The sequence below is a fragment of the Microtus ochrogaster genome, chromosome 7, assembly GCF_000317375.1.
Source record: "Microtus ochrogaster isolate Prairie Vole_2 chromosome 7, MicOch1.0, whole genome shotgun sequence".
Lineage (NCBI taxonomy): Eukaryota > Metazoa > Chordata > Mammalia > Rodentia > Cricetidae > Microtus > Microtus ochrogaster.
Window position 1 is genome coordinate 70028798 of NC_022014.1, and position 25996 is coordinate 70054793.

Sequence of the window (25996 nt, forward strand, 5' to 3'; positions counted from 1 at the left end):
TTTGGTTTTTCGAGACAGGGTTTCTCTGTGGTTTTAGAGACTGTCCTGGAACTAGCTCTTGCAGACCAGGCTGGTCTCGAACTCACAAAGATCCGCCTGCCTCTGCCTCCCAAGTGCTGGGATTAAAGGCGTGCGCCACCACCGCCCGGCTCTCCTATTTATTTTCTTTGGAGATTTTTTTCCATCCATTTCTATTTATGTTTGTTTGTTGTTTTATGTCTTGGTTGTTTGTTGTTGTTGTTTGTTTTGATTTGATTTTTGAAATAGGGTTTCTTTGTGTTGTCCTGGTTGTACTGGAACTCTGTAGACCAGACCTGCTTCGAACTCAGAGATTACCTGCCTCTCCCTCCCGAGTGTTTATTAGCATTTACAATTAATTTCAGATGAAGTCGATTTGAATTAGATTCAATTCTATTGTCTACTTATGCCCTGACAACCCAAAAGAAGGGATTTATAGTGGAATATAAACATATTTTGCTGTATCTCACCCCAGAAGAAACTATTATAAACTTCATATAATTAATAACAAAGCCATAAATTTTTATATCGTGTTTTTATTTGGTTGGTTTTGGCTTTTCTTCTTTTTGAGAGCTGTAATTAAAATCTTGGCTATTAACTGATGAGTAACATTATTAAATCTTATTCCCCTTTCTCCACTATGAACTTCCACTAAAACTTGTTAGTGTTTCTGGTCCAGTTGTGAGCTACTTAATGTGTAAGCATTTAACATTGGCTTTTCTGGAATCTTGGTGTTTGTTCATTGTGGTAAGCTTAAATGTAGAACTGTTCAATTCTGAAAACTAAAGCTAATATGTATACTCAGGGTAGATTTTTTCCTTTGTGCTTCATTCCCAGTAATGACTCAGATGTGTACAAAGATCAGATATCAGTATTGCCAAATGAGCAAGACCTGGCAAGAGAAGAAGCTCAAAAAATGAGTAGTCTTTTACCAACCATGTGGCTTGGAGCTCAAAATGGCTGGTAAGTACTAGCATCCTAATTTTACAATATCCTTAGTCTTCTGCATCTGCATTTGAAATAAAGAAATGAGGCTGACATGATAGTGCAGGCCTGTAATCTCAGCACTTGGGAGATTGGGGAGGAGGATTGCAAATTCAAGGTCATTTTGGAACCTTCACGATAACCTTGGCTGTGCAGCAAAGTGAGACCCTCTTCACAAAAGCAAAAACCCTAGACAAAAGATAAATGAAATGTAGTAAACATAAAGTGTAGATTAATACAAAAACTTTATACACACAAAATTTGAAGTTTTATTGCAACTTTCATAAACTAGACTTCCATTAGTTCTAAATGGTAAATTATTTTTCTTTGTCACAGAATGTTCTATTTTTGTAATATTCTTAAAAGAAAAGCTAAATAAAATTTTTAAATCTGAGTTAGACTGGTGGTGCATGCCCATACTACACAGAATGCTGAGACAGGATCATAAATTTTAGGATAGCCTGGACTAAAACAAGATCCTAGCTAAGAAAAAAAATTAAATCTGATATAGAATTAAGAATAAATTATGCTGGGCAGTGATAGTGCACACCTTTAATCCTAGCACTCAGGAGATAGAGGCAGATGGATCTCTGAGTTCCAGGCCAGCCTGGTGTACAAAGCGAGTTCCTGGACAGCCAGGACTACAAAGAGAAAATCCTGGCTCACCAACAAAAAGGGAGAGAGAATAAATAAAAAAATGGGGCTTCAGAGATGGCTCATTGGTTAAGAGTGCTTGCTGCTCTTGCAGAAGATCAAGTTCAGTTCCTAACACTCACATGACAGCTCAGCAACTTGTCTATAATACTGGTTCCAGGCCTCCACAGTTATCAAGTACACACATGGTGCACAGACATGCTTGCAGGCAAATACACAAAATTCTAAAAATCTTTTTTAAAAATGAACAAATCAGGATTTGAAAGCTCAGAAAATGATGATCTATGTTACATGGTTTGTTCACTTTTTTTTTTTTTTGGAGGGTGGCCTCTTTTACACAGGTTTTTTTCTGTGTAACCTGGCTGTCCTGGAACACTCTCCAGAAGACGAGGCTGGCCTTGAACTCAGATCTGCCTGCCTCTGCCTCCTAAGTGCTAGGATTAAAGGCGTGTGCGCAGATATTCACTTATTAACACTGTGGGGCCTCTTATAGAATAGAGTACTTCCAAAGGTTAAGCAGGGTCACTTATGTATGTTTTCCCTAGGACTTAGCCTGCAGGTTGTGTAGAGTCAACCACTGTCTGATGTGAATCCCTCTGTCATTCAGAAGTTCAGTGTAATGGAGATGTTGGATTATTTATGTAAAGGGTTTTATGCAGAAATGCTTAAGGTGTGGGGGAAGCCAAAGTTAACTCAAGTATCAATAGTAATTCTAGCTTTTTTGGTTTTCGTATGTTTCTGTTTGTGTAAATAGCCTGTTCTTCTGTCTTTGGTACTTGTTCTCTCTCCTCCCTTCCTCCCTCCTCTTTGTCTCTATCTCTCTTTCCCTCTCCTTCTCCCCCTTCCCTCTTCCTACCCCTTGCTCTTTCTCTTTTCATACAAAAGTATCAAACCCTTTTCCTAAAAATTGAATGATTTTTCCTTTTGGGGGTACCTGTAGTCATTGTTAGATAGAAGCATTGGTGATACCCTATGCCTTAACAATCCTGACATTATTTCTGCAGTTTGTATGTCCATTCATCTGTAGCCCAGTGGAGGAAATGTCTCCATTCAATTAAGCTTAAAGACTCAATCCTCAGTATTGTGTAAGTCTTATTTTTAAAATTATTTAAAATTTTTAATTTTAATTTTATTTTTTAATTTTTATTTTTAAATTTTATTTAATTTAATTTTAATATTTAAAATTATTCCTTTTAAAAGATTTGATTTTGGTGTAAAATAGATTTTAAGACTTTAAAGTTAACATGTTTCTCATGATAAATCAGTATACAAGCTTGATTTATTTGCTTGTTGGTTTAACTATTATCTTAGTTACTTTCCTATTACTGTGATAAAATACCATGACCAAGGCAACTTATAGAAGGAAGGGCTCATTTGAGCTTATGGTTCCAGAGAAATGAGTTCATCATGACAGGGAAGCATGGCAGCAAGCAGGCTAGAGCAGGATGCTGAGGGCTCACACCTTGGACTGCAAGTAGAAAGTAGAGAGCGCAAACTAACAATGATGCAAGTTGTTTAAACTCTGAAAGCTGGCCTCCAGTGATACACTTCCTCCAACAAGACCACACTTACCCAAACAACACCATTAACTGGGTACCAAGTATTCAAATACCCATGACTATGGGAGACAGCTCATTCAAACTACCACAACAGTGTAACTAGAGAAACTGAGGATGACATTCAGTAATGGAAAGAAGACTAAAAAACATTTAAGTAGAAAACTTTCCAGATTAAATCTTCACTTTCGTGGTTCTGCATTTGTTTCAGACTATTCCTCATAGTTTGGAAATACATTGATTAGGTCATTGGTTTACTAATCCTTTTTCATATGCTGACTGGCAAAATTCCAACAGTTTGTTCCTAAATCTACAGGATAGACTCTGTTAGTTCCAGTCAAGATGTGTATCTGGTCTGTAGAGTTATGCTAAGGTAAAATGAGAGGAGGAGCCTTGAGCTAGAAAGCAAAACACCCACATGCTGTGCGTTAGTTTCTATGACGTTTCCATAACAAGATGCTCACAAACTGGCCCTTTAAGAGACTATCCACCAGCTCAATAACACATGGTCCATTCTGTGCTCCTGAGTGGAGGTTTTGAAATTCGTTTTCCTGTTTTCAGACACGTGAAAGGAATTGTGCTAGTGGCCCTAGCTGATGGCACCCTTGCAATCTTCCACAGAGGAGTTGGTGAGTTTTTATAACATTGTACACCAACATGTTGCTTTGCAGAGCATTTTAAGTAGATTGGCTTACCATTTTTGAAAGAAATGATACCTAAAAAGAGAATGAAGTTGTGGGATATTGGTGATATACATTAGTAAATATATGGATGCCTCTGTAGAGGTATGCAGTAGGCATTTCTAATGGAGAAGTGTGTTTATCACAGTGAGCAAAGAATTAACATTTTCTGTCTATACACACACACACAAACACATACATACATACATACATACATACACACACACATACATACATACATAAAAATACACATTATCTTTGTGTACATGTTTATGGTATGTGTACATAAATGTTCATGTATGTGAATATGGGCATGCATGTGGTGTGTGTTTGACAGACCAACCTTGTGTTGGTTGTTATCTCCTTACCTTGTTTTAGATAGGGTCTTTTGTTATTTATGTGTGTGCCAGGCTAGCTGGCCTCCAAGTTTCTAGAAATTCTCCTGTTTCCAGTTCCTGTTTTACATAGATTCTGGGAATCTAAGCTTAGTTTCTCACACTTACCAACAAACACTTTGTCTACTGAGCCATCTTCCCACTCTCTTGGTGCCCTTATATAGTGTAATACAGCAAAAAAATTTTTCATATACTTAATTAGAAAACATTTGGCAAGGATAATTTTCTTTTATCTCTTTTTGTTTGATTTTTAAAGATAGAGTTTCACTATGTAGCCCTGGCTAGCCTAGAACTTGCTATATAGATCAGGCTAGTCTTAAATCCACCTGTTTTTTTGCCTCCTGGAAGCTGGGATTAAAAGGCCATCACACACAGCCTTATCCTATTTTAAGAAATAATTTTTGTTTACTTGATTTAAGAAAAATTTTGCACTGTACTTCTAAGTTATGCCCCAATCCCTAAATCCATTCTAATTCTAAAAAGACTGTTATTTTCAGATAACCTACAACTAGTTTGTCATAGTACCATTCTACCTTGTTTGTTGTTTTTCGAGACAGGGTTTCTCTGTGAAACAGTCTTGGCTGTCCTAGAATTCACTCTGTAGACCAGACTGACCTCAGACTCTCAGACTCACAGAGATCCGCCTGGGATTAAAGGCAGTTACTACCACTGCCCGGCCCTGGCTTTTTTTTTCTCCTCTCTTTGTCTCTGTCTCTCTCTCTATTTGTCTCACTCTCTCTCTGTCTCTCTAAGCTAGGTCTTACTAAGTACCTTGGTTAGCTTGGACCAATATATAAACCACACTAACCTTGAACCACAAAAAAAAATCTGCTTGCCTCTGCCTCCCCAGTGCTAGGATTAAAGGTGTGTACCACCACACCAAACTACATTACCTCTTTTGAAAACGCGCTTGAAAGGGAATCCAGTTAGCAGGTAGCAAGTTGGAGCAGACATTCCTTGTGCTCTCTTCCAGTTTGTAACTTGTACAGGTAAAGGCACACTTAATCCATGGTCCTAGAGCGCCGCATCAATAATGAGTGCTGTGACTAACTATCATCTATTCTTGTTTTAAAGATGGACAGTGGGACTTGTCAAACTATCACCTTTTAGACCTTGGACGTCCTCACCATTCCATACGATGCATGACTGTGGTACATGACAAAGTCTGGTGTGGCTATAGGAACAAAATCTATGTGGTTCAGCCAAAGGCTATGAAGATAGAGGCAAGTTAATCTACATTCTGTATATACACTGAATTGGTATTCCCAGAGACTGCAGGATTAAATAATCATTTCCAACTTCTTTAGAGACTGCTTTCCAGATCACTGTTTAAGGGGCTGGATACAGTTTTGGATGTTTTAGTTTTCTGTTGCTTTACCTCATGGACTATGAGGGTAGGAAATGGTGGGGCTTGGTTTTTTTTTTTTTTTTGGTTGTTGTTGGTTTTATTTTGTTTTTAAGTACAGGATTCAAACGTAAAGGTTTTATATGTGTCTGTATATGTATTTTATATATGTTTTTTTTTTTTTTGGTTTTTCGAGACAGGGTTTCTCTGTGGTTTTGGAGCCTGTCCTGGAACTAGCTCTGTAGACCAGGCTGGTCTTGAACTCACAGAGATCCGCCTGCCTCTGCCTCCTGAGTGCTGGGATTAAAGGCGTGCGCCACCACCGCCCGGCTGTATTTTATATATGTTATGTGCTTTATTTGAATATATGTTTTTTGTTGATGTGGTCTTGGTTTTTTGAGTATTTTTCTACATATCACTAGCTGTCCTGGAACTTACTATGTAGACCAGACTGGCCTCGAACTCAGAGATCTGCTTTCCTCTTCTTCCTGAGTGCTGGAATTAAAGATGTGCAATATCATGCCAGCCTGAATATGTAGTTTGGTTTTAAGATTTATTTATTTATTATGTATACAACATTCTGCCTGCATATATGCCCACATGCCAAAAGAGGGCGCCAGATCTCATTACAGATGGTTGTGAGCCACCATGTGGTTGCTGGGAATTGAACTCAGAACCTTTGGAAGAGCAGTCAGTGCTCTTAACCACTGAGCCATCTCTCCAGCCCAAATATGTAGTTCTTAATAGCTTATATAAGGATTGGTTGAGAGAATTCCTAAGTTAGTTCCCTTTGCCTATTCCATGTACATTCAGATTCATTTGCATTCATATCACAAACCGAGAAAAATACCATTATAGTGAAAATTTTTGTTAAAAAATAATCTAAATTTTGGTCATAATGTATCTATTCTGATTATTTAAAAAATTACAGTAGGAACATTTTAAGGTGAAATTTCTATTTCTCCCTGCCCCGTGTCTCATTTTCTTCCTTAGAAATCTCACAGTTAAAGCTAGACATGATAGCACACCCCTGTTAATCCTTGCACTTGGGAGGCTAAGGTAAAAGGATGGCAACAAATCAGAGACTAACCTAGGCTACATATAATAACACCTTGTCTCAATAGCTACCCCTCTGCCAACCATTTGGTGTTTATTTTTCACTGCTGTTCCTCATACAACAGTGTGGGTTCCTTTTCGTTTAGTTACCAATAGGGATCTTACTTCTCACTGCAGAACCAAATCCTGAAATCATCATTTCTAAACACTGGCACATGGCCAGCATTGTTTATATAAGGAAACGTCCTGTATAGTGCTGAAACCCAACACTCGGTTCTGTTGTTATTGTCTCACTATTGAAACAATCTCACTCTGACCTTGATCGCACAGCAGCTTTCCTGTCTCATACTTCCAAGTGCTAGGATTGCAGGTGTCAGCCACCATGTACAACTACTGTTTGATCTTTTGTTCTTATTTGAATATATATGTGTGTTACATTCTATGGTAGAAGAACTAATGGGAAGAACAGTCATAGAAGATAAGCAAATTTAGGCCCTTTAATAAACAGTCTTCAGATTGTTGGGCGGATGAACTTTTAAAGTGACTTCCTGTGTGACAAAAGTAATTCCATTTGCTGGGAAGTGATGGTGCATGCTTAGTCCCAGCACTTAGGAGGCAGAGGCAGACGGAATTCTGAATTTGAGGCCAGCCTGGTCTACAAAGTGAGTTCCAGGACAGCCAGGGCTATACAGAGAAGCCTTGTCTTAAAAAAACAACAAAAGTAATTTCATTATTAAACATCTCTTCTAGAAATCATTTGATGCACACCCCAGGAAGGAGAGCCAAGTACGGCAGCTTGCATGGGTGGGTGATGGTGTGTGGGTCTCCATTCGTTTGGATTCCACACTCCGTCTCTATCATGCACACACATACCAACATCTCCAGGATGTGGACATTGAACCTTATGTAAGCAAAATGTTAGGTAAGCTTCCATAGTGTTTTCTTTTTGAAAATCATTGAGAATGTTCTGTTTTTGTTTTATGCAGTATTGTGGTATATGCTGAACAGATGGGCTACCACTGACTTACACCTCCATCCTCTTCTAATGCTCTGAGAAAATCACTGAATAAGTTCATCACTAGAAGTATCAGACAGATGCTCCAATGTTCTCCACTAGAAATTTTTTGTTTTGTCTTCCCCTTATTCCTTCCATTTTTGATGACGTAGAACTCTGTCAAGTTTGAAACTGCCTTATGTCAATTACTTTATCTTGATCACTATCCTCTTAGGCCAGGTCACTGTCCTCTCTCCCTTTGATAACGTTTGTTTCCTAACTTGTCTCCCTGTTCCTATACTAATCTGTTCTCTACATAGTAAACAATGTAAAATTTCATCTTCATGTACTTTTGCTCTAGCCTCTAGGCCAGTTGACACTTAGATCTTACCAGGAGACTTTACGTGGTCTAAACTAATCTCAGTGCCTACATCCTTCTGCTCACATTGACAGATTCCTCCCCATTTCAGGGCCTTCACATGTTCTATGTTTCCTTGGCCTAACAGGTATTTTGTGGTTTTGTTTACATACTCTCAGGTTCTCATGTCATATTGAAGAGGAATCTTTATTTAGGTTCTGTTTTTTTAAAAAAAAAAAAAAAACAAGAAGAGGGAGATAGGGTCTCACTGTATAGCCCAGGTTAGCCTGAAAGTCACAGAGATCTCCCTGCCTCTGCCTCTCAAGAGCTGGGATGAAAAGTGTGTGTCACCACACCCAACCTATCATCTTCATAGGTTTAGCATTAGTGTGATTGCACCCATATTATGTGACTTTTGTTTATTGTTTCTACCCCAGAGATGAAACCCCAGGAAAGGCAGGAAAAATCTCTGGTCTTGTTTTCTGATGGGTTTTGGTTTTTTGGTTTTTGTTTTGTTTTGTTTTTTTGAGATGGGGTTTCTCTGTAGCTTTAGAGCCAGGCTGACCTTGAACTCACAGAGATCTGCCTACCTCTGCCTCCCAAGTGCTGGGATTAAAGGCGTGTGCCACCACCGCCTAGCTGTCTGTATTTTTAACACTTAATGTGTGTTGTGTGATGACTAGGTGTGTCATAAAGGATTTGCTTCCTGAGGAAAGGTTTATTCCTTTCAGTAGTTTTTAACCGTATAGGGTCATTGACCACAGAGAAGCTGACTAGCTGTATACTCTCTCCATAGAATCAGGCATATTAGAAACATGTACAAAGCTGGGCAGTGGTGGCACATGCCTTTATCCCAGCACTCGGGAGGCAAGGGCAGGCAGATCTCTGTGAGTTCCAGGACAGCAAATTCTACACAGAGAAACCCTGTCTCAAAAAAAACAACAACAGGGCTGGAGAGATGGCTCAGAGGTTAAGAGCATTGCCTGCTTTTCCAAAGGTCCTGAGTTCAATTCCCAGCAACCACATGGTGGCTCACAACCATCTGTAATGGGGTCTGGTGCCCTCTTCTGGCCTGGAGGCATACACACACAGACAGAATATTGTATACATAATAAATAAATATTTTAAAAAAAACAACAAAAAAAAAGATGCACAATTTATTTTAAAGTTGTACTTTGACTATTGGTTAAAGATTCCTAGCTTAGAGCTGGAGAGATGAATCAGTGGTCAAGAGCATTTGCTGCTGTTGCAGAAAACCTAGGTTTGGTTCCCAGTACTACCCATGTTCATCAAACATCTGTAACTCTGATCCTAGGGGTTTGGACACCCTCTTCTGGCCTCAGCAAGTATCAGGCATGTGAGTGGTGTACATATATACAGGCAGGCAAAACACTCATGCCTAAATAAAATTAATCTTTAAAAAACTTTTTTTTAAAGATTCCTAGCATAGGCTATATGGGAGTTAAGATTGCTTTCTTCAGTATTTGTAAGATCAGGACCTTAGTTCTTTGAATGACTAATGTTTGTCTCAAATGTTTTATTTATTTAATCATTATACTTCTCTAATCTCTGAAAATGAAATCAATTGCAAAAATTCTTTTAAAATTTTTATATGATATTCTAATACTTCTTAGCTGATTAGAGCCTAAGTATATAAACAAGAGAAAAGGTATGTTTTAGCAAAGGTTGATTTTTTTTTAATGCATGTAAAGAAATTTAAAACAAATTAATTTTCAGTTTGTAAAATGACATTTGATTTCCTAATCTAGCAAACTCCAAGTTTTGGGTTCTTGTTGCTTTGCTTTGTCTTATGTTGGGTTTGATTTGTGTCTGTAGCTCCCTTAATTAAGTTTTGATCTGTATTTTTTGATATATTATTTCCTTTGTACTTCTTTCTGGTCGATAAAATAATGCCAGCCATCTTTTTCCTTTATCCTTGACTTGTCAAATAATAAAGCCAAATAAGAGTTTGCTGTGTGCTGAGCATAGTGGTTCCCTCCCACAACCCCAGCACTCACCTGTAATTGCACCATTTGTGAGTTAAAGGGAGAAGGATCACAAGTTCAGAGTTGGCCTTGGCTACATAGTTCGTTCAAAACCACCCTAGTTGTCATACACATGCACACAAAAGAGTCTGCTTTAATGTACACCTTTCCAGCAAACTTTTTCTTTGTTGTTTTTAAGCCAGAGCCTCCTAGAAATTTGGAATCTGAAACCCCTCTAGTTTCTCAATAAACTATTCTCTCTCCTTCCCCTACAGGTACTGGAAAACTGGGCTTTTCTTTTGTGAGGATAACAGCTCTTATGGTGTCTTGCAATCGTTTGTGGGTGGGGACAGGAAACGGAGTCATTATCTCCATCCCATTGACAGAAAGTAAGTATATTTTAAAATAACTGTCACAAGTCAAAGAATTACAAAAAATAGGGATGCCCATAATTCATAATTGAAGGAATTATTTAGATTTGGCAAATCTGTGGCAATGCAGAAATCAGTTTACAAACTACAATATTACTTTATAAGTATTTGGACCAGTGTCCATATTTCAGCGTTCTCACTTTGGAAGCTCTTCTTCTCAGGTCAGGAGTCAGCCCTATTTCACCTTTAAAGTAAAATGTCCATTTCTCTTCAGCTTTATTATACCAATATTCAGAAACACTACATTCCATTCATCGTAGTTTAACTCACTCTGGCTAATAGTTATGGCTATCCCATTTGTTGTATTTGAGATTTTTTTTTTTTAACTTGTGGAAGTCTCAAGAGGTCACTGAGCCTTTCCTTATACTGAAGACAAGTTGTCTGTTTGAAAGGAATGTGCTTTATTATTTTGGAGGAAAAAAATTGGAGCTTGTATGTTCCACATATGACATTCCATTACACTGATCATCCATTAAGTGTTTTTGTGTTGCAAACTGCACGAGCAAGGAATAGTTTGGGGGAATAAAGCACCTTAAGTTCATCAAATACATTATTAAATCCCCTTGTTCAGTGGAAGAGAAGAAAGAATACCAGAAGGTGGATTTGAAGCCCTTAAAGAATCTATGTTCTCAATATCTCCTTGTTTTTGTACAGTTAGTTACAGGTCTACATATTCAGAGCCCTTCTTAAAACTTAAGACATTCTAATATGTCTGGATTATCTTCTCGCCTTAAGAGAGAGTTGTATCTTAGCATAATTATTTAAAGGTGGTTTCTTTTGGGTAGACTAAGAGAGAATTTTAGTAAGCACTCCACATCATTTTTCTGTTATACTGGAATGACTTCATGAAATAATAAATGATTGTTTTTGAGTAGAGGCGTTTGTAGAGGCCTTGGCAAGCACATTACATTATCTGGTGTTCTGCCAGGTTGCCATAATTCGGTAGGGCCACATAGAAGAAGCTGAGTGGCAGCTCACAGTAACGCTTCTCCTTCCTGTCGTGCACCTCCCCATGTCCCCTTTCCTCCTTTCTCACTTTAGCCGTAATCCTCCACCAGGGACGTTTACTGGGGCTGAGGGGTAAGTGCAGATCCGGAACCAAACTCTCCTTCCTGGCTTCTTGGAGCCACTGTGAGGCTATCTCCTCCTATCCTATCTAGAACACCCTCTTGAATGTTGTCCAGTGTCACCCACTTGCCGTCACTGCATTGCAGCAGGTGTTTTGTTTTGTTTTACTTTAAACATTTCTTACATAGCCACCAACTGCTCAGCAGCTTAGTCTATTGATCATCTTTTGTTGCAGCTAAACTTTCTTTCAGACTTGGTTTTCCTTCCAATAAAAACATGAAACATCTCTTAAAACTATCATTAATCTACATTGTTTACTCTTGTTACCAATCATGTTTCTTTCATTCACTTACCCATGGAAGCAGGGGCATTTTGTAAGTCTGGCCATTCTATAGGACTCCAGCAAACTGTCAGCCTGGCATAAATGCAAGCTTCTTTGTGGTAATGCCTGGGTTCTTCAAAGCAAAGCTTCCCCACCCTTTCCCACGGCGAAAAAAATCAGAAGATAAACTGTAAACATCTTATTTAAGAACATACTTATGCACTTCAGTATATAATGCCTAGTTCCCTTTAATAAGGACTACAAAGCAAAACTAAATAGATTTGACTACCATTCAATTCTGTTTTGTTTACTATGATGGTTTCCCTCACGTTGATAGAAGCCTAGTTGTTGCTAGACTGGCAAAATCCCCTATTCCATTACTGAAGTACTTAAAAATAACTGGCATGCTGTATCTCTTTCCAGCTTTGCCTTGAGCTGGCGTTGCTGCACTTACGTTACCTCAACTGGCTGTAGCTCTTAGATAATATCATAAGAATTAACCAGTAACCTCTTACATCAGTACTGTTTTCTAGAAGAAAATACTTGGTATTTGGTTTTTCTGTTGCAGCAAATAAAACCTCAGGGGCTCCAGGTAATCGTCCTGGAAGTGTAATCCGTGTCTATGGTGATGAAAACAGTGATAAAGTGACTCCAGGGACATTTATACCCTACTGTTCAATGGCACATGCACAGCTTTGTTTCCATGGACACCGGGATGCTGTGAAATTCTTTGTGGCAGTCCCAGGTGAGTTAGATTTTCCGTCGAGGCATCCATGTCATTGTGTCTGTCTTCCTGTGTTTTACCACCCTTCCAAACACTAACTTACTATCGTTACCCACAATTTCAGGACAGTACGTAAGGAAGTTCTGTAATGGAGATGTGGTTGGAGTAAAGTAGATTACTTGGAGTGATTTAGCAATCTCTCCCTACTCCCTAAAGCAGATATCTTGGGGTACTGCTTACTTTTGAAAATCAGTGGTAATATTTTGTCACAGTATATTACTCAAAGTCATCATTTGACTGTGTTCTGCTTGTTCCCAAAGACATGTGGTCTGAGATTTGACCGAAGGACAGCAGATTCTGAAAAGGGAAAAAAAGCATCTCACAGTCAAAGATTTCTCTTTTTTTTTTTGTATTTTTTTATTGATATTTTTTGAGCTCTACATTTTTCTCTGCTCCCCTCCCTGCCTTTCCCCTCCCCCCTTCAATCCTCCCCCAAGGTCCTCATGCTCCCAATTTACTCAGGAGATCTTGTCTTTTTCTACTTTCTAATTCCCATGTAGATTATATCTATATAAGTCTCTCTTAGTGTCCGTATTGTTGTCTAAGTTCTCTGGGATTGTGGTTTGTAGGCTGGCTTTCTTTGGTCAAAGCTTTCTTTATCCCTCTCTCACACATATGCACACACTACCCACAATTCTGGGGATTGGACATTGGCCCTCATACATGCTAGGCAAGCACTCTGCTTCTGAGCTTTCCCAGCCCACAGTCAAAGTTCTCCAAGTGGAATGTCTTGGAAATTGTTCAGTTGTTCATACCATGAATAATATGTAAAGGTTTCTCTCTCCCCTGCCATTTCATAATCAAAGTTTCTTCCTTAGAATTTGAACTTTAGAACAAATGGATACTCAAACATTCTACCTTAGAGTTTGTTTTTTTTGTTTTTTTTTTTTTTGTTTGTTTTTTTTTTTGTTTTTCGAGACAGGGTTTCTCTGTGGCTTTGGAGCCTGTCCTGGAACTAGCTCTGTAGACCAGGCTGGTCTCGAACTCACGGAGATCCACCTGCCTCTGCCTCCCGAGTGCTGGGATTAAAGGCGTGCGCCACCACCGCCCGGCCCTCTACCTTAGAGTTTGAACTTTAGAACACATGGCACATTTAGCAGCAATTTTATTTGCAAACTCTTAAGTTAAAAAAAGACAAACTTTTCGCCAGGCGGTGGTGGCACCTGCCTTTAATCCCAGGCAGAGGCAGATGGATCTCTGTGAGTTCAAGGTCAGCCTGGTCTACAAGAGCTAGTTCCAGGACAGCCAGGGCTACACAGAGAAACCTGTCTCAACAAAAACAAAAAAAAACCAAAAAAAAAAAAAAACTTAACTGTAAAGGAAAGGGCATATATTTGAAATAGATTTGAAATATTATATTATGTTATTTTTCTGTTGCTGTAAGAAAATACCGTGATCAAGACAACTTATAGAAAGAGTTCTAGAGGGTTAGGGACCATAACAGTAGGGACAGTGTGACAGCAGGAAGCTGAGAAAATCTCAGCTTGTCTTTCTTTTTTTGAGACAGGGTTTCAGCTGCCCTGAAGTGGTATAGAATAGGCTGGATTAAAGGCGTGTGTCACCATGCTGCAGCCATGAAGCAGAGAGAACAAGCTGAAAGTAGAGCAAAGCTATGGACTCTCCTTCCCCTAGTGATGTACTTTCTCTAACAAGACTGCACCACCTTCCTAAACAGTGCCACTAACTGGGAACCATGTGTTCAAATAACCTGACCTTATAAGCAACATTTTTCATTCAAACTACCACAAATATGTCAATTCCTAGGCTTAAGTGTACATTTTCTGTCCTAAATCCAAATGTATACCTATAGGAGGGAAACTTTCTATTGCCCCTTAGATCAAAAAGTAGAACAATATAGTTTGGAGCAGGTAATTTAACATCCACCTTGCCATATATGCGTCTCACATTGGACTTTGAAGATCATCCGTTCCTGTTTACTGTGAAGTTAGTTTACTCAAGATTTTTAAATTAATCTCTTAAAATTTCATTTAATGGTTTTCTGTTAATGTAAAGTCTCTGTTCCTAACACTGTATACTCAAGCGGGGGAGGGGGGTGTCAATAAATATTTACCTTTTTATTTTTCTAACTTTTTAAAAAAATACTTATTTATTTATTTGTTTGTTTGTTATATATACAATATTCTGTCTGTGTGTATGTCTGCAGGCCAGAAGAGGGCACTAGACCTCATTACAGATGGTTGTGAGCCATCATGTGGTTGCTGGGAATTGAACTCGGGATCTTTGGAAGAGTAGGCAATGCTCTTAACCTCCGAGTCATCTCTCCAGCCCCTTTTTTTAACTTTTGAGGCTGGCTTTTATTGCATCCTTGGAAGTCCTCAAACTCACTACATTGATCAGGCTGGCTTTCAACTCACAGAGATAACCCTGCCTCTGTTTCCTGAGCCCTTAAATGCAATCAGGACATTGTCCAGCTTAACTTTATTGAATTAAGATTTCGTTAGTCTACACTAAAACTCAAGACTGTCCTCCTGCCACACCCTTCCTAGTGCTGCAATTACAGGCATGAGTCAACCTTGTCTTTTGTTTAACTTCAAAAAGGTAAAGAAAAAAATAACATCCCCTACCTGTGTCTGTGATAAGTAATATTCATTGTTCCCTTCCTGTACAAAATAGGTCAGGTCATTAACCCACAGAGTGGCAATGGCGGAACAGATCTAACAGCTGACAAAGCAGGGTCATCTGCACAGGAGCCGAGTAGCCAGACACCCTTGAAGTCTATGCTTGTCATCAGCGGGGGAGAAGGCTACATTGACTTCCGGATGGGTAAGTCTTTGGTTCTCGGAGGTCAGTTTCCACTGTGCTCTGTGAGTTGGGTTTTCACCCATAGTGAATAAGAAAGCACTCTGATAATGACTTCTAAGTTCTCTTTCAATATTTTACTTGAAAAGGGATCACATGTTTTTCTGTCTATACATACATACTGTATATGTGTGTGTGTTTCTTTCATACCAGATGTATTCATTTGAAAGAGCCATTATAAATTGCAAATGGCCATATATTAAGGTTTGACTGAAGAGCTGAAGAATTGTAATCATGAGGCTTTGAACAAATCTACTCTCCCAGGATCTGTTTTCTCACCCACGAAAGGAAGAAATAAAAATACTTAATAAAACATTGTTTATTTGTTCTCTTTCTCACCTTGTGCCTATCAGCCTTAAACTTAAGATGTGGAAACAAATCAGTCACTAGTCCCCTTTTAATAGATGATGATGATGATGATGATGATGATGATGATGATGATGATGATGATTAGTCTTTTTGAGACAAGGTCTCTCTATTATGCTGTCCTGAAGCTGGCTCATGTAGACTAGGCTGGACCCAATCAAACTCACAGAATCCACCTGCCTCTGCCTCCCAAGCACTGGGACTAAAGGCGTGTGCCACACCGGCCACCTCCTTCTGATAGGTTTTATAGAACAGTACAGAGCGAAGGTTAACAAGTTCAGATGTTGCAAATGCTCTGGTGGAGAGTTGTCAGCTCTTCCCATGGTGAGAATATTGAAGAAGCAATGTTTGAACCGAGTCAGTATCAAATAGTGGTAGCCTGAAGGGTTGCATTGGGGCAGGAACTGGTAAGAGTGAAGATTAGCAGCTCCTGGCTTTTTAAAAAAATGACTTAATTGAGGTGATTTTGTTTCATTTGCTTGTTGTGTAAGGTTCGTTGGGTTTTTTTCAGTGTTGGGTATTGAAACCAATACTTTATACATTTTAAACAAATGCTTTAACACTGAGCATTTCCCCATTTTACTAAAGATCTAGAAAAGTAAAACCATCTTAGTTGAAGAAAATATTTTAAAAAGAGGAGAGCAGAGAGTACACATTTCTCTAGAAAGGAAGATAAGTTAAGGGAAAGTTTCATATACTGTATATATTTGTGGGTATTTAGACAGAAAGAAGGAAAAAAGAAAGTATTTTCCTAAATATCCCTTAGGTAGGGTTTCTATTGCTGTGAAGAGCAGGCAGCTGTTATAAAGGAAGCAGCACTTAATTGGGACTGTCTTGTAGTTCAGAGGTTTAGTCCATTGTTGTCATGTGGGGAACAGATGTGACACTGCTGGACAAGGAGCCAAGAGGCAGAGAGAATAAACCACTGAGCCTGGCTTGAGCATCTGAAACCTCCGAGCCCACCCCCTCCAACAAGGCCACACCTCCAACACTACTGGCTATGAATTTATGGGGGCCATTTTCATTCAGACCACCGTACCAAGTAAAGTTTGTGCTTATCCTTCAAGCACATTTAAAGCAGGACTTTAAATGAAGGAGCAATGCAGTTAGGTTTGGGTAGAAGGTATTTAGGTTCAAGACGAGATATGGAAATGCGTTAGAAAAAGGGAATATTTGAGTCCGCTGGTGATCACTCTCCACTGAGACAGAAGCAGCACAATGAGGAACTGTTAGCTGGTAGATGTGGAGAGTCCTGTGTTCACACGGAGCACTACTACCTAAATGGACGCAGCCTGAAGACAGAGAAGGAAAAAGAAGTACTGTCAAAATAGATGTTTGCCCACCACTAAGAAAGGCTAGTCTAATAAGAGCCTTAGTAATTTAATGATTTCTCAAACGCAAGTTATTAAATGCTTTTAGGGAATGTAATAAAGATGTCTATCATGATAGAAAATGTAGTGTCTTAATCAGTGACTGTGTGCTACATGTGGTCAGTATAAATATATAATGTCAAACGCTCTTAGTGTACTTCTGTGAGGCCAGGGTATTAATGAAAAGTTTAGTGATTGCTGCCAGCAAGAACAGCAGAGTTTCAAAGCATTTAAAATAATTGACCACTGGCACAGGAGTGTTTTATGGAAAGGAATTGTAGGGACTCTCCTTAGGGTAATTTTTGTAGCTTTTTCTCGGAGTGTTGTGTGTCAGTTGGAATCATACTGAAGATATTCTAGTCAAATCTTTGCAGTTTTCCACCTCCGCTAAATGCTTTCCATTGCAGATTCTGAAAATAGCATACAAATTGCTTAGCCAGGTTTGGCAACCGCTCTAGCAATCCAGCCTGGAAAATACACTTGGGTGTTTTTTGCTTTGTTGTTTTTTTTTTGGGGGGGGGGTTGTGTGTGCATGTGTATATGTTTTTAAGCAAACACCAGCTTTAATAGTCAATATATTGGTTTTAAAAACAAAACATGGGGGCTGGAGAGATGGCTCAGTGGTTAAGAGCATTGCCTGCTCTTCCAAAGGTCCTGAGTTCAATTTCCGGCAACCACATGGTGGCTCACAACCATCTGTAATGAGGTCTGGTGCCCTCTTCTGGCCTGCAGACATACACACAGACAGGATATTGTACACATAATAAATAAATAAATATTTAAAAAAAAAAACATGGTAACACACACCTTTACTATCAGCATCCTGGGAAGCAGAGGCAGGTAGAGCCTGGGCTGCATAGTAAGTTCTAGGACATCAGGGGTACAGAGTGAACCACTGTCTTAAAAGAACAAAACAATAACAACAGAAACACCTTGAATTCAATGTTGTTGTTCTTATTCATTTTAATAGTGTTTTCGTTGTTTTTTATTTGTTTGTTTGTGTTTCAAGACAGTGTTTCTCTGTGTAACAGTCCTGGCTGTCTCAGAACTCACTTTGTAGACCATGGTGAACTCACTGAGATCCACCTGCCTCTACCTCCCAAGTGCTGGGATTAAAGGCGTGCGCCACCACCACTGCCTCATTTTATGGTGTTTTAACAATAAGGAATTTATCAAAGCTATAAGGACTTAGGTTAAATTAAACAATTTAGGGATCCTGGGGAACAAGATATATTATGTTTTCAAAACAGCTCAGAAGGCAAGAAACCAGAAGCCTTTGTCTCAGCCACTTAGTCTTCACCATTGTAGTTTGCTTCTGTTGTTTTTTGAAATACGGTTTCATTGTGTAGCCCTGCTGGCTTGCAATTGACTATCTAGACTAGGCTGGCCTGGAACTCACTGAAGTTTTGCCCATCTTTGCTTACAGAGCGTCCGGATTAAAGGCAAACTCCACAAAACATGGCTCATTGTAAACTTTTTAAATTTAAGATCCAAACTTAGACATGGCTCAGAGGTTAAGAGTGCTGATTGCACTTCCAGAGGTCTTGAGTTCAATTCCCAGTAACCACTTGGTGGCTCTCAGCCATCTATAGTGAGATATGGTGCCCTCTTTTGGCCTGCAGATGTACATGCAGGCAGAACACTGTATACATAGAAATAAATCTTTAAAAAACAAACAAACGTGGGCCTGGAGAAACAGCTCTGTAGTTAAGACCCCTGACTGCTCTTCCAAAGAACCTTCGTTTATTCCTGACACCCACATGGAGGTTTTCTCCAGTTCCATAGGCTCTGATGCCCTCTTCTGGCCTTTGGAGAGACTGACTTTTGACCTGAACATGTTATCCATATTTTGCCTTTGCTGTGAAAAAGTCATCGCGGGGAGGGGAAAAGGAAAATTGCTTGCATAGAAAAGTGCACATATTCAGTTACTCCCTTCCTCTATTTCTAGTCAGTGGTGCCATTTTCTTTTGCGAAAATCAAATGGGAACATTGCAAAATCCCAGTACATCAGCGGACTATCTTTGTTTCTTAGTGTGCACATTTTTAGGATTCTGCTGAAGAATTAATTCATCCCACTAAACAAGTTGTCAGCTAGATTGTACCAGAATAACGTTGCTGTGCACAGCAGAGCTGACTACTGCAAGCTTGTGGAGAGGAGCTGCAGTGCCTATTCAGTACTCAGTGTCTCAACTGGAGAACTGTACCCCTGATCTCCAAGAATCAGTACAACATCCTGGTCTTAGTATGTTCCATAGTTATTAAGCTTTCTTAATTTGAAATAAACAAGAGTAGAATATCTGTTTTGGACAAACACAGAACTAGATACATTCGCTCTTTTTGTCTCCCATTTCTTTTATCATAGTGAACAGACATATTGTGATGACTGTCAGCATGGTATTGTGAACTAGCTTTCATGAATGAAAGGCAAAAGGAATTTCAGAAATCAGGCAGTGGTTTGAGTGAAGATTCAGATATTGGTATTTTTTTGTCGTTATTACATTTAGCGTATATATAATATGGAGATGAGAGGGCAGTTTGCATGAGTAGGTTATCTCCTTCCACAGTGTGGTGGCAAAGGTTTTTACCACTAAGCTATCTCACTGGCCCTTGACTCTTTTACTTTTTATTTTTTCATTTTTGCATGCATGCGTGCCCTTTGAAGTTAGAAAAGGAAGTCAGATCCCTAGGAACTATAGTTGCAGATGGTTTTGAGCTGCCCAACATGGGTTCTGGGAACCAAACTTGCTAGTCCTCCAGAAGACTAGCAAGTGCTCTTAATCTTTTAGCCACCTCTCTCGCCCCCTGGTATTCTTTACTGTGTTCTCTGCACTAGAAATCAAACAAATCATCTTCATAGGCTACTGTGAGTCCAGTTCACATCATTCTGTATTTTCTGCTTCTAAGCTAACTTCAGTTTCCTTATGATCCATTAGGTGATGAAGGTGGAGAATCTGAGCTTCTGGGAGAGGATCTTCCACTGGAACCTTGTGTCACCAAAGCAGAAAGGAGTCACCTGATAGTGTGGCAAGTGATGTGTGGCAGTGAATGAGTCCCTAAGAGACAGGCGGAGACGAGGAAGCTGCCTCTTCTGCATGATTTATTCCCCCCCCCTTATTTAAATGCTCTTTTTGTGAAAGACGTTTCACCACACAATATGTGAGCATTTTTCCCCTGCTACCTTTATATTACAAAATCTGTCCTATGGTAACAATACAGAGGAGCGAGCTAGTTTACTGCACCAGTGTTAATAGGCAATTTCAGTATATCATGAACAAATCAAAGGATGTTTACTTTCTGCAAACTGGTGAATTACAGAAAGCAATCCAGATGTGGTTTGCTCTGCCACAGTCTAATGTCACTCACTTAATTGATAAGGTCACTTTTTAGCTGTCACTAATAATGGAACTAATGGAAAAGGCTTAATAAATGAAACTGTACCATGAAGTACAAAGCATAGAGTTTTCCCCAGTATGTATTATAGAAGTGACACACTAATAACAGATGGATTATCAGGATTTATCTAAATGTCCCAAGAGGGCTAAAAGCTAACTGTAAATTACTTTAACTTTCACTTTCAATTCTGACAAATCTTGTTTATATGGTATATAAAACTTTGTTTTCATCAGATTTGGTGGGGTTTTATATTAAAGAAATTAAGGTTACACTATTTAAATAAAATTTCTTGTTCCTATCTCACTAGAACTCTAAAGTTTATGAAGCCTGCTTCTCTGAATATTCTAATTTTTTAGATTGGTTTCATCCCTTTTCATACTGACATTTAAGTAATGTATTATTTGAAGTTTAAGAACTATTCTGGGAAGCGTAGAGGGCACTTCAGTACTGGAGGATGTTCTCCAAGGAGGTTGTGTTATGTACTCTTGTCCTAGAGGATGGTGGTTGTTGATTCAGGTTTTTCCATGGAAAAAATGTACCTGTTAGCCAGATACTAGGCTGCTCTTACACTGTTAAGGAGGGGACACTGTGGTGACTGTGGAGTCAACGCAATTAGCTGGCAGCAGAATGATTAGGAAAATTGATTTATTTTGTTCTGTATAAGACTACCAAGCAGCTAGTGTTTGCTTGGTATAAATAACGCTTCAGCGTTTGCATCCTTGTTGGCTTAAAATGGCATCTTCAAAGGGAAATGCTGTACAGCCAGCAAAGTCAGCATTAATCTTTTCATTCGTGGTATCCATTTGAAAAAGTGGGTTTAAATCTAATTTTAACTGATAACCTTTTGAGTTTTCAAAAACCGTGATCTATACGGTTTTTTCCTCTATCAAGGAAAATTTCTGAAATTCCTAAAATTTATGATTTACCATTTCTTACCCACTGCTACAAACAAAGTTAAACATAATTTTATGTGCTATTTTAAAAATAAAAACATACAGGAAACAGGTTCTTCAGTTTTATTGGAAGGACCAGACCACTTCATAGACAAGATATCAAACACAAGTCTCTAACTGTCTAAGCATTCTTAAGTACCAAGGAACTCCAAGGAACTTTTTCCCCAGACTGTGACACAGAGATATCTGTAAAAAGTATACCAGTGATTTTTTTTGCATATATGTGGTTAGGCTAGATCCTAAAACACATGAGACTTAATGAGCCTAGGAGGCTTTTGTATCAATAAGCACATTGGGCACACTTTAAAATTGTGGCCTGTATGTTTTAAAAGAAAAACACCTGTTTTGATAAAGCTGTATAGAGGATAATATGTTTGATCTACATATTATTTTTTCTTCAGATCTGACCACTTTTCCACTTTGTTTGCTATATCTTTATTTTAAATATGAGTCATTTGAGGCAAATACTTAAAAAAGCATTATTAGCCTTTATTGGAAATGTTGTAAAAAATTCATAAAGAGACACCAAAGTTTCTGGAACTTTTAATCCCACGAAGTCAGTGTCCTAGAGTCAGACACCCTTATCATTGTTCAGAAGCTCTTTACATGTTTGTGTGGTCCAGTGGAAACCAGGAAACCGGGAGCTAAAGAAGAAACATGCAAATGTGTTGGTACCCTGGTTAGAATTGTTTCTTTGAAACTTAGTGGGGTTGACTTCACTCACAGGCTGTAGGTGTGTGGTGATTTTAGCTCATGATCCCAAATCACCGTGGTCCTGTGGACTCACTTCAGGGACCGGAGAGAGCAGATGCACTGCGCAGCTTGTTTTAAGGGCTGTGCTTGTATTGATAGTTTTGCTTCTCTTCTCCCCCCCCCCATAACATATATATTCTTGTGATGTTTATTTTGGTCAAGGGGGTAATCTTTGGAAGAAATACCAGGATGTAAGCTGTTCACAGGCAGTAAAGGGGTATAAACTTATAGCCTCTACAGGGCAGAGGAGGTTGAGTGCCTCTGGGCAGTCTCCCATGTAAAAATCTTAGAGGAAGAAGGCAGAGTACTGAGAGTTCTCATTTTGTTACATCTGGGTTATATATGAAGGCGAACTATATGAAATTATCAATGCACAGTCATAGCTGGTCTATAAAAAGAACAGCAGCATATGTGTCAACCTGACACTAGGAATGCAGGTTAAAATCTCTAGGAAGCTAAAGGAAACTGTTTTCTAGAAAGTCAATATTGAGACTATGTTTCTCTAACTGGTGTAGATCCAAACTGATAAAATAATAATGTATCTCTTACAAGTTGCAGCTTGCTGGGAGTGTAAACCGTTCCAGCACAGAGGGTGCAGCACACCTCTCTTCAGCTGGAATGGGTGTGAGAGGAAAGGTTACACTATGGGTCTTCAGCTGGAATGGGGTGAGAAGAAAGGTTACACTATGGGCTCGGTTGTAGCATTGTTCATCTCATGAGTTTGAGAGGAGACTTAACATGCAGCCTTTGCAACAAAACAAAATGCCTCATATTAACCTAAAAAGAATGCGTGTCTTGCAAATGCCATGGAGATGGATATTTATTTCCTAGTAAGTATTATGACTATTATTACCAAAGGACTCAACCAGATTTAGGGTTCTTCTTAATTGATCATGTTAGGAAAGGGGTTGATGGTGTCCCATTTGGACGCATGGGAAGAGAAGGAAATAAATGTTGAAATCATAAATGCTTTTCTAACAGGGTTGTGCTATTCTGTAACACTAATTGTCTTTTTTTCTCTTAAAAATGAAGTTTTATTAATAATTTTGTCATTTATTTCTCAATATTTGAATATGTTTTAACTGTTTATGTCCTAAATTTCTTTTTGTCCTAGACATCAGAACTTTACTTGCCTCATAAGATTGGGTTCTAGAGTGTCCCATATGCTGTCTCTTAGAGGCTGAGGCTTTGTTTCTCTGAGTAAAAAGCTCATTAGCAATGTAGTTATTTCAGTATTTATTTCTATTACGGAATCCCTGGGATTCAGAATGTAACTTTGTACATGAAATATATATAAATATGTATATGAAACATGTGTGAGGTTCAGTGTGCTTTATTTTTTTCTTTCTTGGGGCTCTAGACTTGGTTTTTATCAGATTGTCCAATAATATGTCCCATGAAACGTCATTTGGCACTGGCTAAAAAGTGAGCAGTGTGACTCACACGGTACAGATGACACGTGGCAGTGGTCAGGAGGGCATTCAGTTGACAGGTGGGAGTGCTGAGTGAAACCTGCCCTCGGCCTCCTGAAGTTGATTACACCCCGTGTCAGGAGATGTGTTGCAGTGTGGATTTTTTGTTTGTTTTGTTTTGTTTTTTGAGACAGAGTTTCTCTTTATAACTGCCTTGCCTGTAGACCAGGCTGGCCTCACTCTGAGACCAGGCTGCCAGTGACTCTGAATTGCTGGAATTAAAGGCATGTGCCACCACCGCCTAGCTCGGTGTAGATTTTAATGACGGTGTTGATATACTTGTTCAAAGTCATCCATTGGGAGTGGGTTAAGGGGTATTGGAATATTTAGAATTAAAAATTTATCAAAAAGACACTGAATCCAAATAACTGAGATTTTTGATTTTTTTGTCATGCTAAAAGCAACAAAAATAGCTTCCACTCACAAAGATAAAACAGTTATGATCTGAGTTTAGGCCCTAAAAATATAGGAGGACAATATATACCCTGACTTTGGGATCAGGAATCTCAGCCATAAACTATAGTTCTCAGTCAGACCAGAAGAGGGAGCTATGTCCATGATTTGCTCTGGGAGCTACCATACAGTAAGGTTTTCCCTTCTTTTGCCCATCTCAAGTTACCCAGGTGATTCTTATCTTCAGGCTGGTAACATTTACTTACAAGAATGAGAGCAGCCCAGCTGCAGTCCCAAACATCTTGTTTCCCAGGAGACAAAGCTTCATTCATCACTGGCTGTTGTGGTCTTTGTGTGGTAACTGCGAGGTTACCCCCACCTCAGCTTCATAATCCTCCTTTTCTGATTCAGGCTTGGGCAGTTGAAAATTAGGGTACTGTAAACTTAGTGCCACCTTAAAGGGGTAAGTGATATTTTTCTCTCATGAGCCTGTATTTGCTTGCTAAGACAATTTCTCTTAGTTTTCGTAGAAAGATGCTATTAGCCTTTTTTTGTTTGTTTGTCTGGTGCTTCTCTCTGTAGTCCTGAGTGTCCTGGAACTCACTCTATAGACCAGGCTGGCCTCTGCCTCTCAAGTGCTGGGGTTAAAGACAAACACCACCACCGCCTGGCCCATTAGCTTTTCTTGTCATACCTAGGGTCGTTTTTATATCATCTAGTCTTTCCAAGTGTATGCCCATAAATTCACAAGTGATCTACGGAGAACCCCTGTGGAGAGCATCACTGACCCCAGTGATCCAGAGGTCTGGCCATTGAAAATACCTTCCCTTCTGATAAACAGGTCTGACAGATGAAAGGGTACCTCAGCAAATACTGAAACCAGTCTAACCAGACATGGAGGCTTCTGCACATGGAGGGTAAGACCTGCGTTGGAGTCCTAGTCCACTGGTTGCTCATTTATGACCCTCTAATAGTTATATAACTGCTGTGTGCCCTTGCATATGCATACCCCATAATTCTTCACTTGCCAAATAAGGTAATGTGTACAGTGCAACACACCCTAACCCTACAGGACATTCAGAAGCTAGCTTTTGGGGGTCCCAGAGGTCAGGTATGTAGGTCAGTAAAACACCTTCAGGGAATATAAGTTGATTGGGAAAGCTGACTCAGAAATGGTGACATGTAATCAAGTATTGTGACTGTACATTCAAAGCAGGGGTTGAACACTTCAATGTTGTCCCCCTTGAAATAAGAACATTTAGGGGCTGGAGAGATGGCTCAGTGGTTAAGAGCATTGCCTGCTCTTCCAAAGGTCCTGAGTTTAATTCCCGACAATGGTGGCTCACAAACATCTGTAATGAGGTCTGGTGCCCTCTTCTGGCCTGCAAGCATATACACAGACAATATTGTATACATAATAAATAAATAAATTAAAAAAAATAAGGACATTTGGGTGCAGGAACTCCCATCTGTTCATCAGTGTTCTAAGGCTTTTGTGGTCCTAAGATTTAGGTGATTCCCAAAGAGGCAGCAGTACCTTGACCCTGTCAGAGACCTTTTCTTGTTGCCTTCCACCCCCCAAAGGAAAAGGAGATTGATCCTGAAAATGAAACACAGGAAGACTGTTTTACATCTAAGAGCTAATTTAATTTCTATGAAGACAGACAGGAGCATGGAAATAGTGATAAGGTTGACAATAACCATTGAAGCATACTTGATAACCTGTTGCTTATAATGCTTTATAAAAAGCCAAGCTGAGCACTTATAAATGAGCAGAGAACAGACACAGAGCTTAGTAAAACAGTAACATCAGATGCACAACGGAGTGGGAAGTGGTGTCCAGGAG

The 25996-nt window shown here is 39.2% G+C and overlaps 1 protein-coding gene across 18 annotated transcripts in view; it reads left to right on the top strand.

The window, feature by feature from the left end:
• Spag9 (sperm associated antigen 9) overlaps window positions 1–23599 on the top strand; it is a 132988-nt gene extending 109389 nt beyond the window's left edge. For 10 of the 18 annotated variants that reach the window (XM_005350538.3, XM_026780470.1, XM_026780469.1 and 7 more), the window contains 10 exons: window positions 856–981; window positions 2661–2741; window positions 3774–3841; window positions 5362–5510; window positions 7439–7610; window positions 10301–10414; window positions 11498–11536; window positions 12415–12591; window positions 15265–15414; window positions 20120–23599. In XM_005350538.3, the coding sequence (XP_005350595.1) occupies window positions 856–981; window positions 2661–2741; window positions 3774–3841; window positions 5362–5510; window positions 7439–7610; window positions 10301–10414; window positions 11498–11536; window positions 12415–12591; window positions 15265–15414; window positions 20120–20235 (1192 nt within the window). In that variant the 3' untranslated portion in view covers window positions 20236–23599. The remainder of the gene's footprint in view (window positions 1–855; window positions 982–2660; window positions 2742–3773; window positions 3842–5361; window positions 5511–7438; window positions 7611–10300; window positions 10415–11497; window positions 11537–12414; window positions 12592–15264; window positions 15415–20119) is intronic. The other 8 variants (XM_026780472.1, XM_005350539.3, XM_026780475.1 and 5 more) reach the window with 2 other exon arrangements.
• The last annotated feature ends 2397 nt before the right edge of the window (window positions 23600–25996 follow it).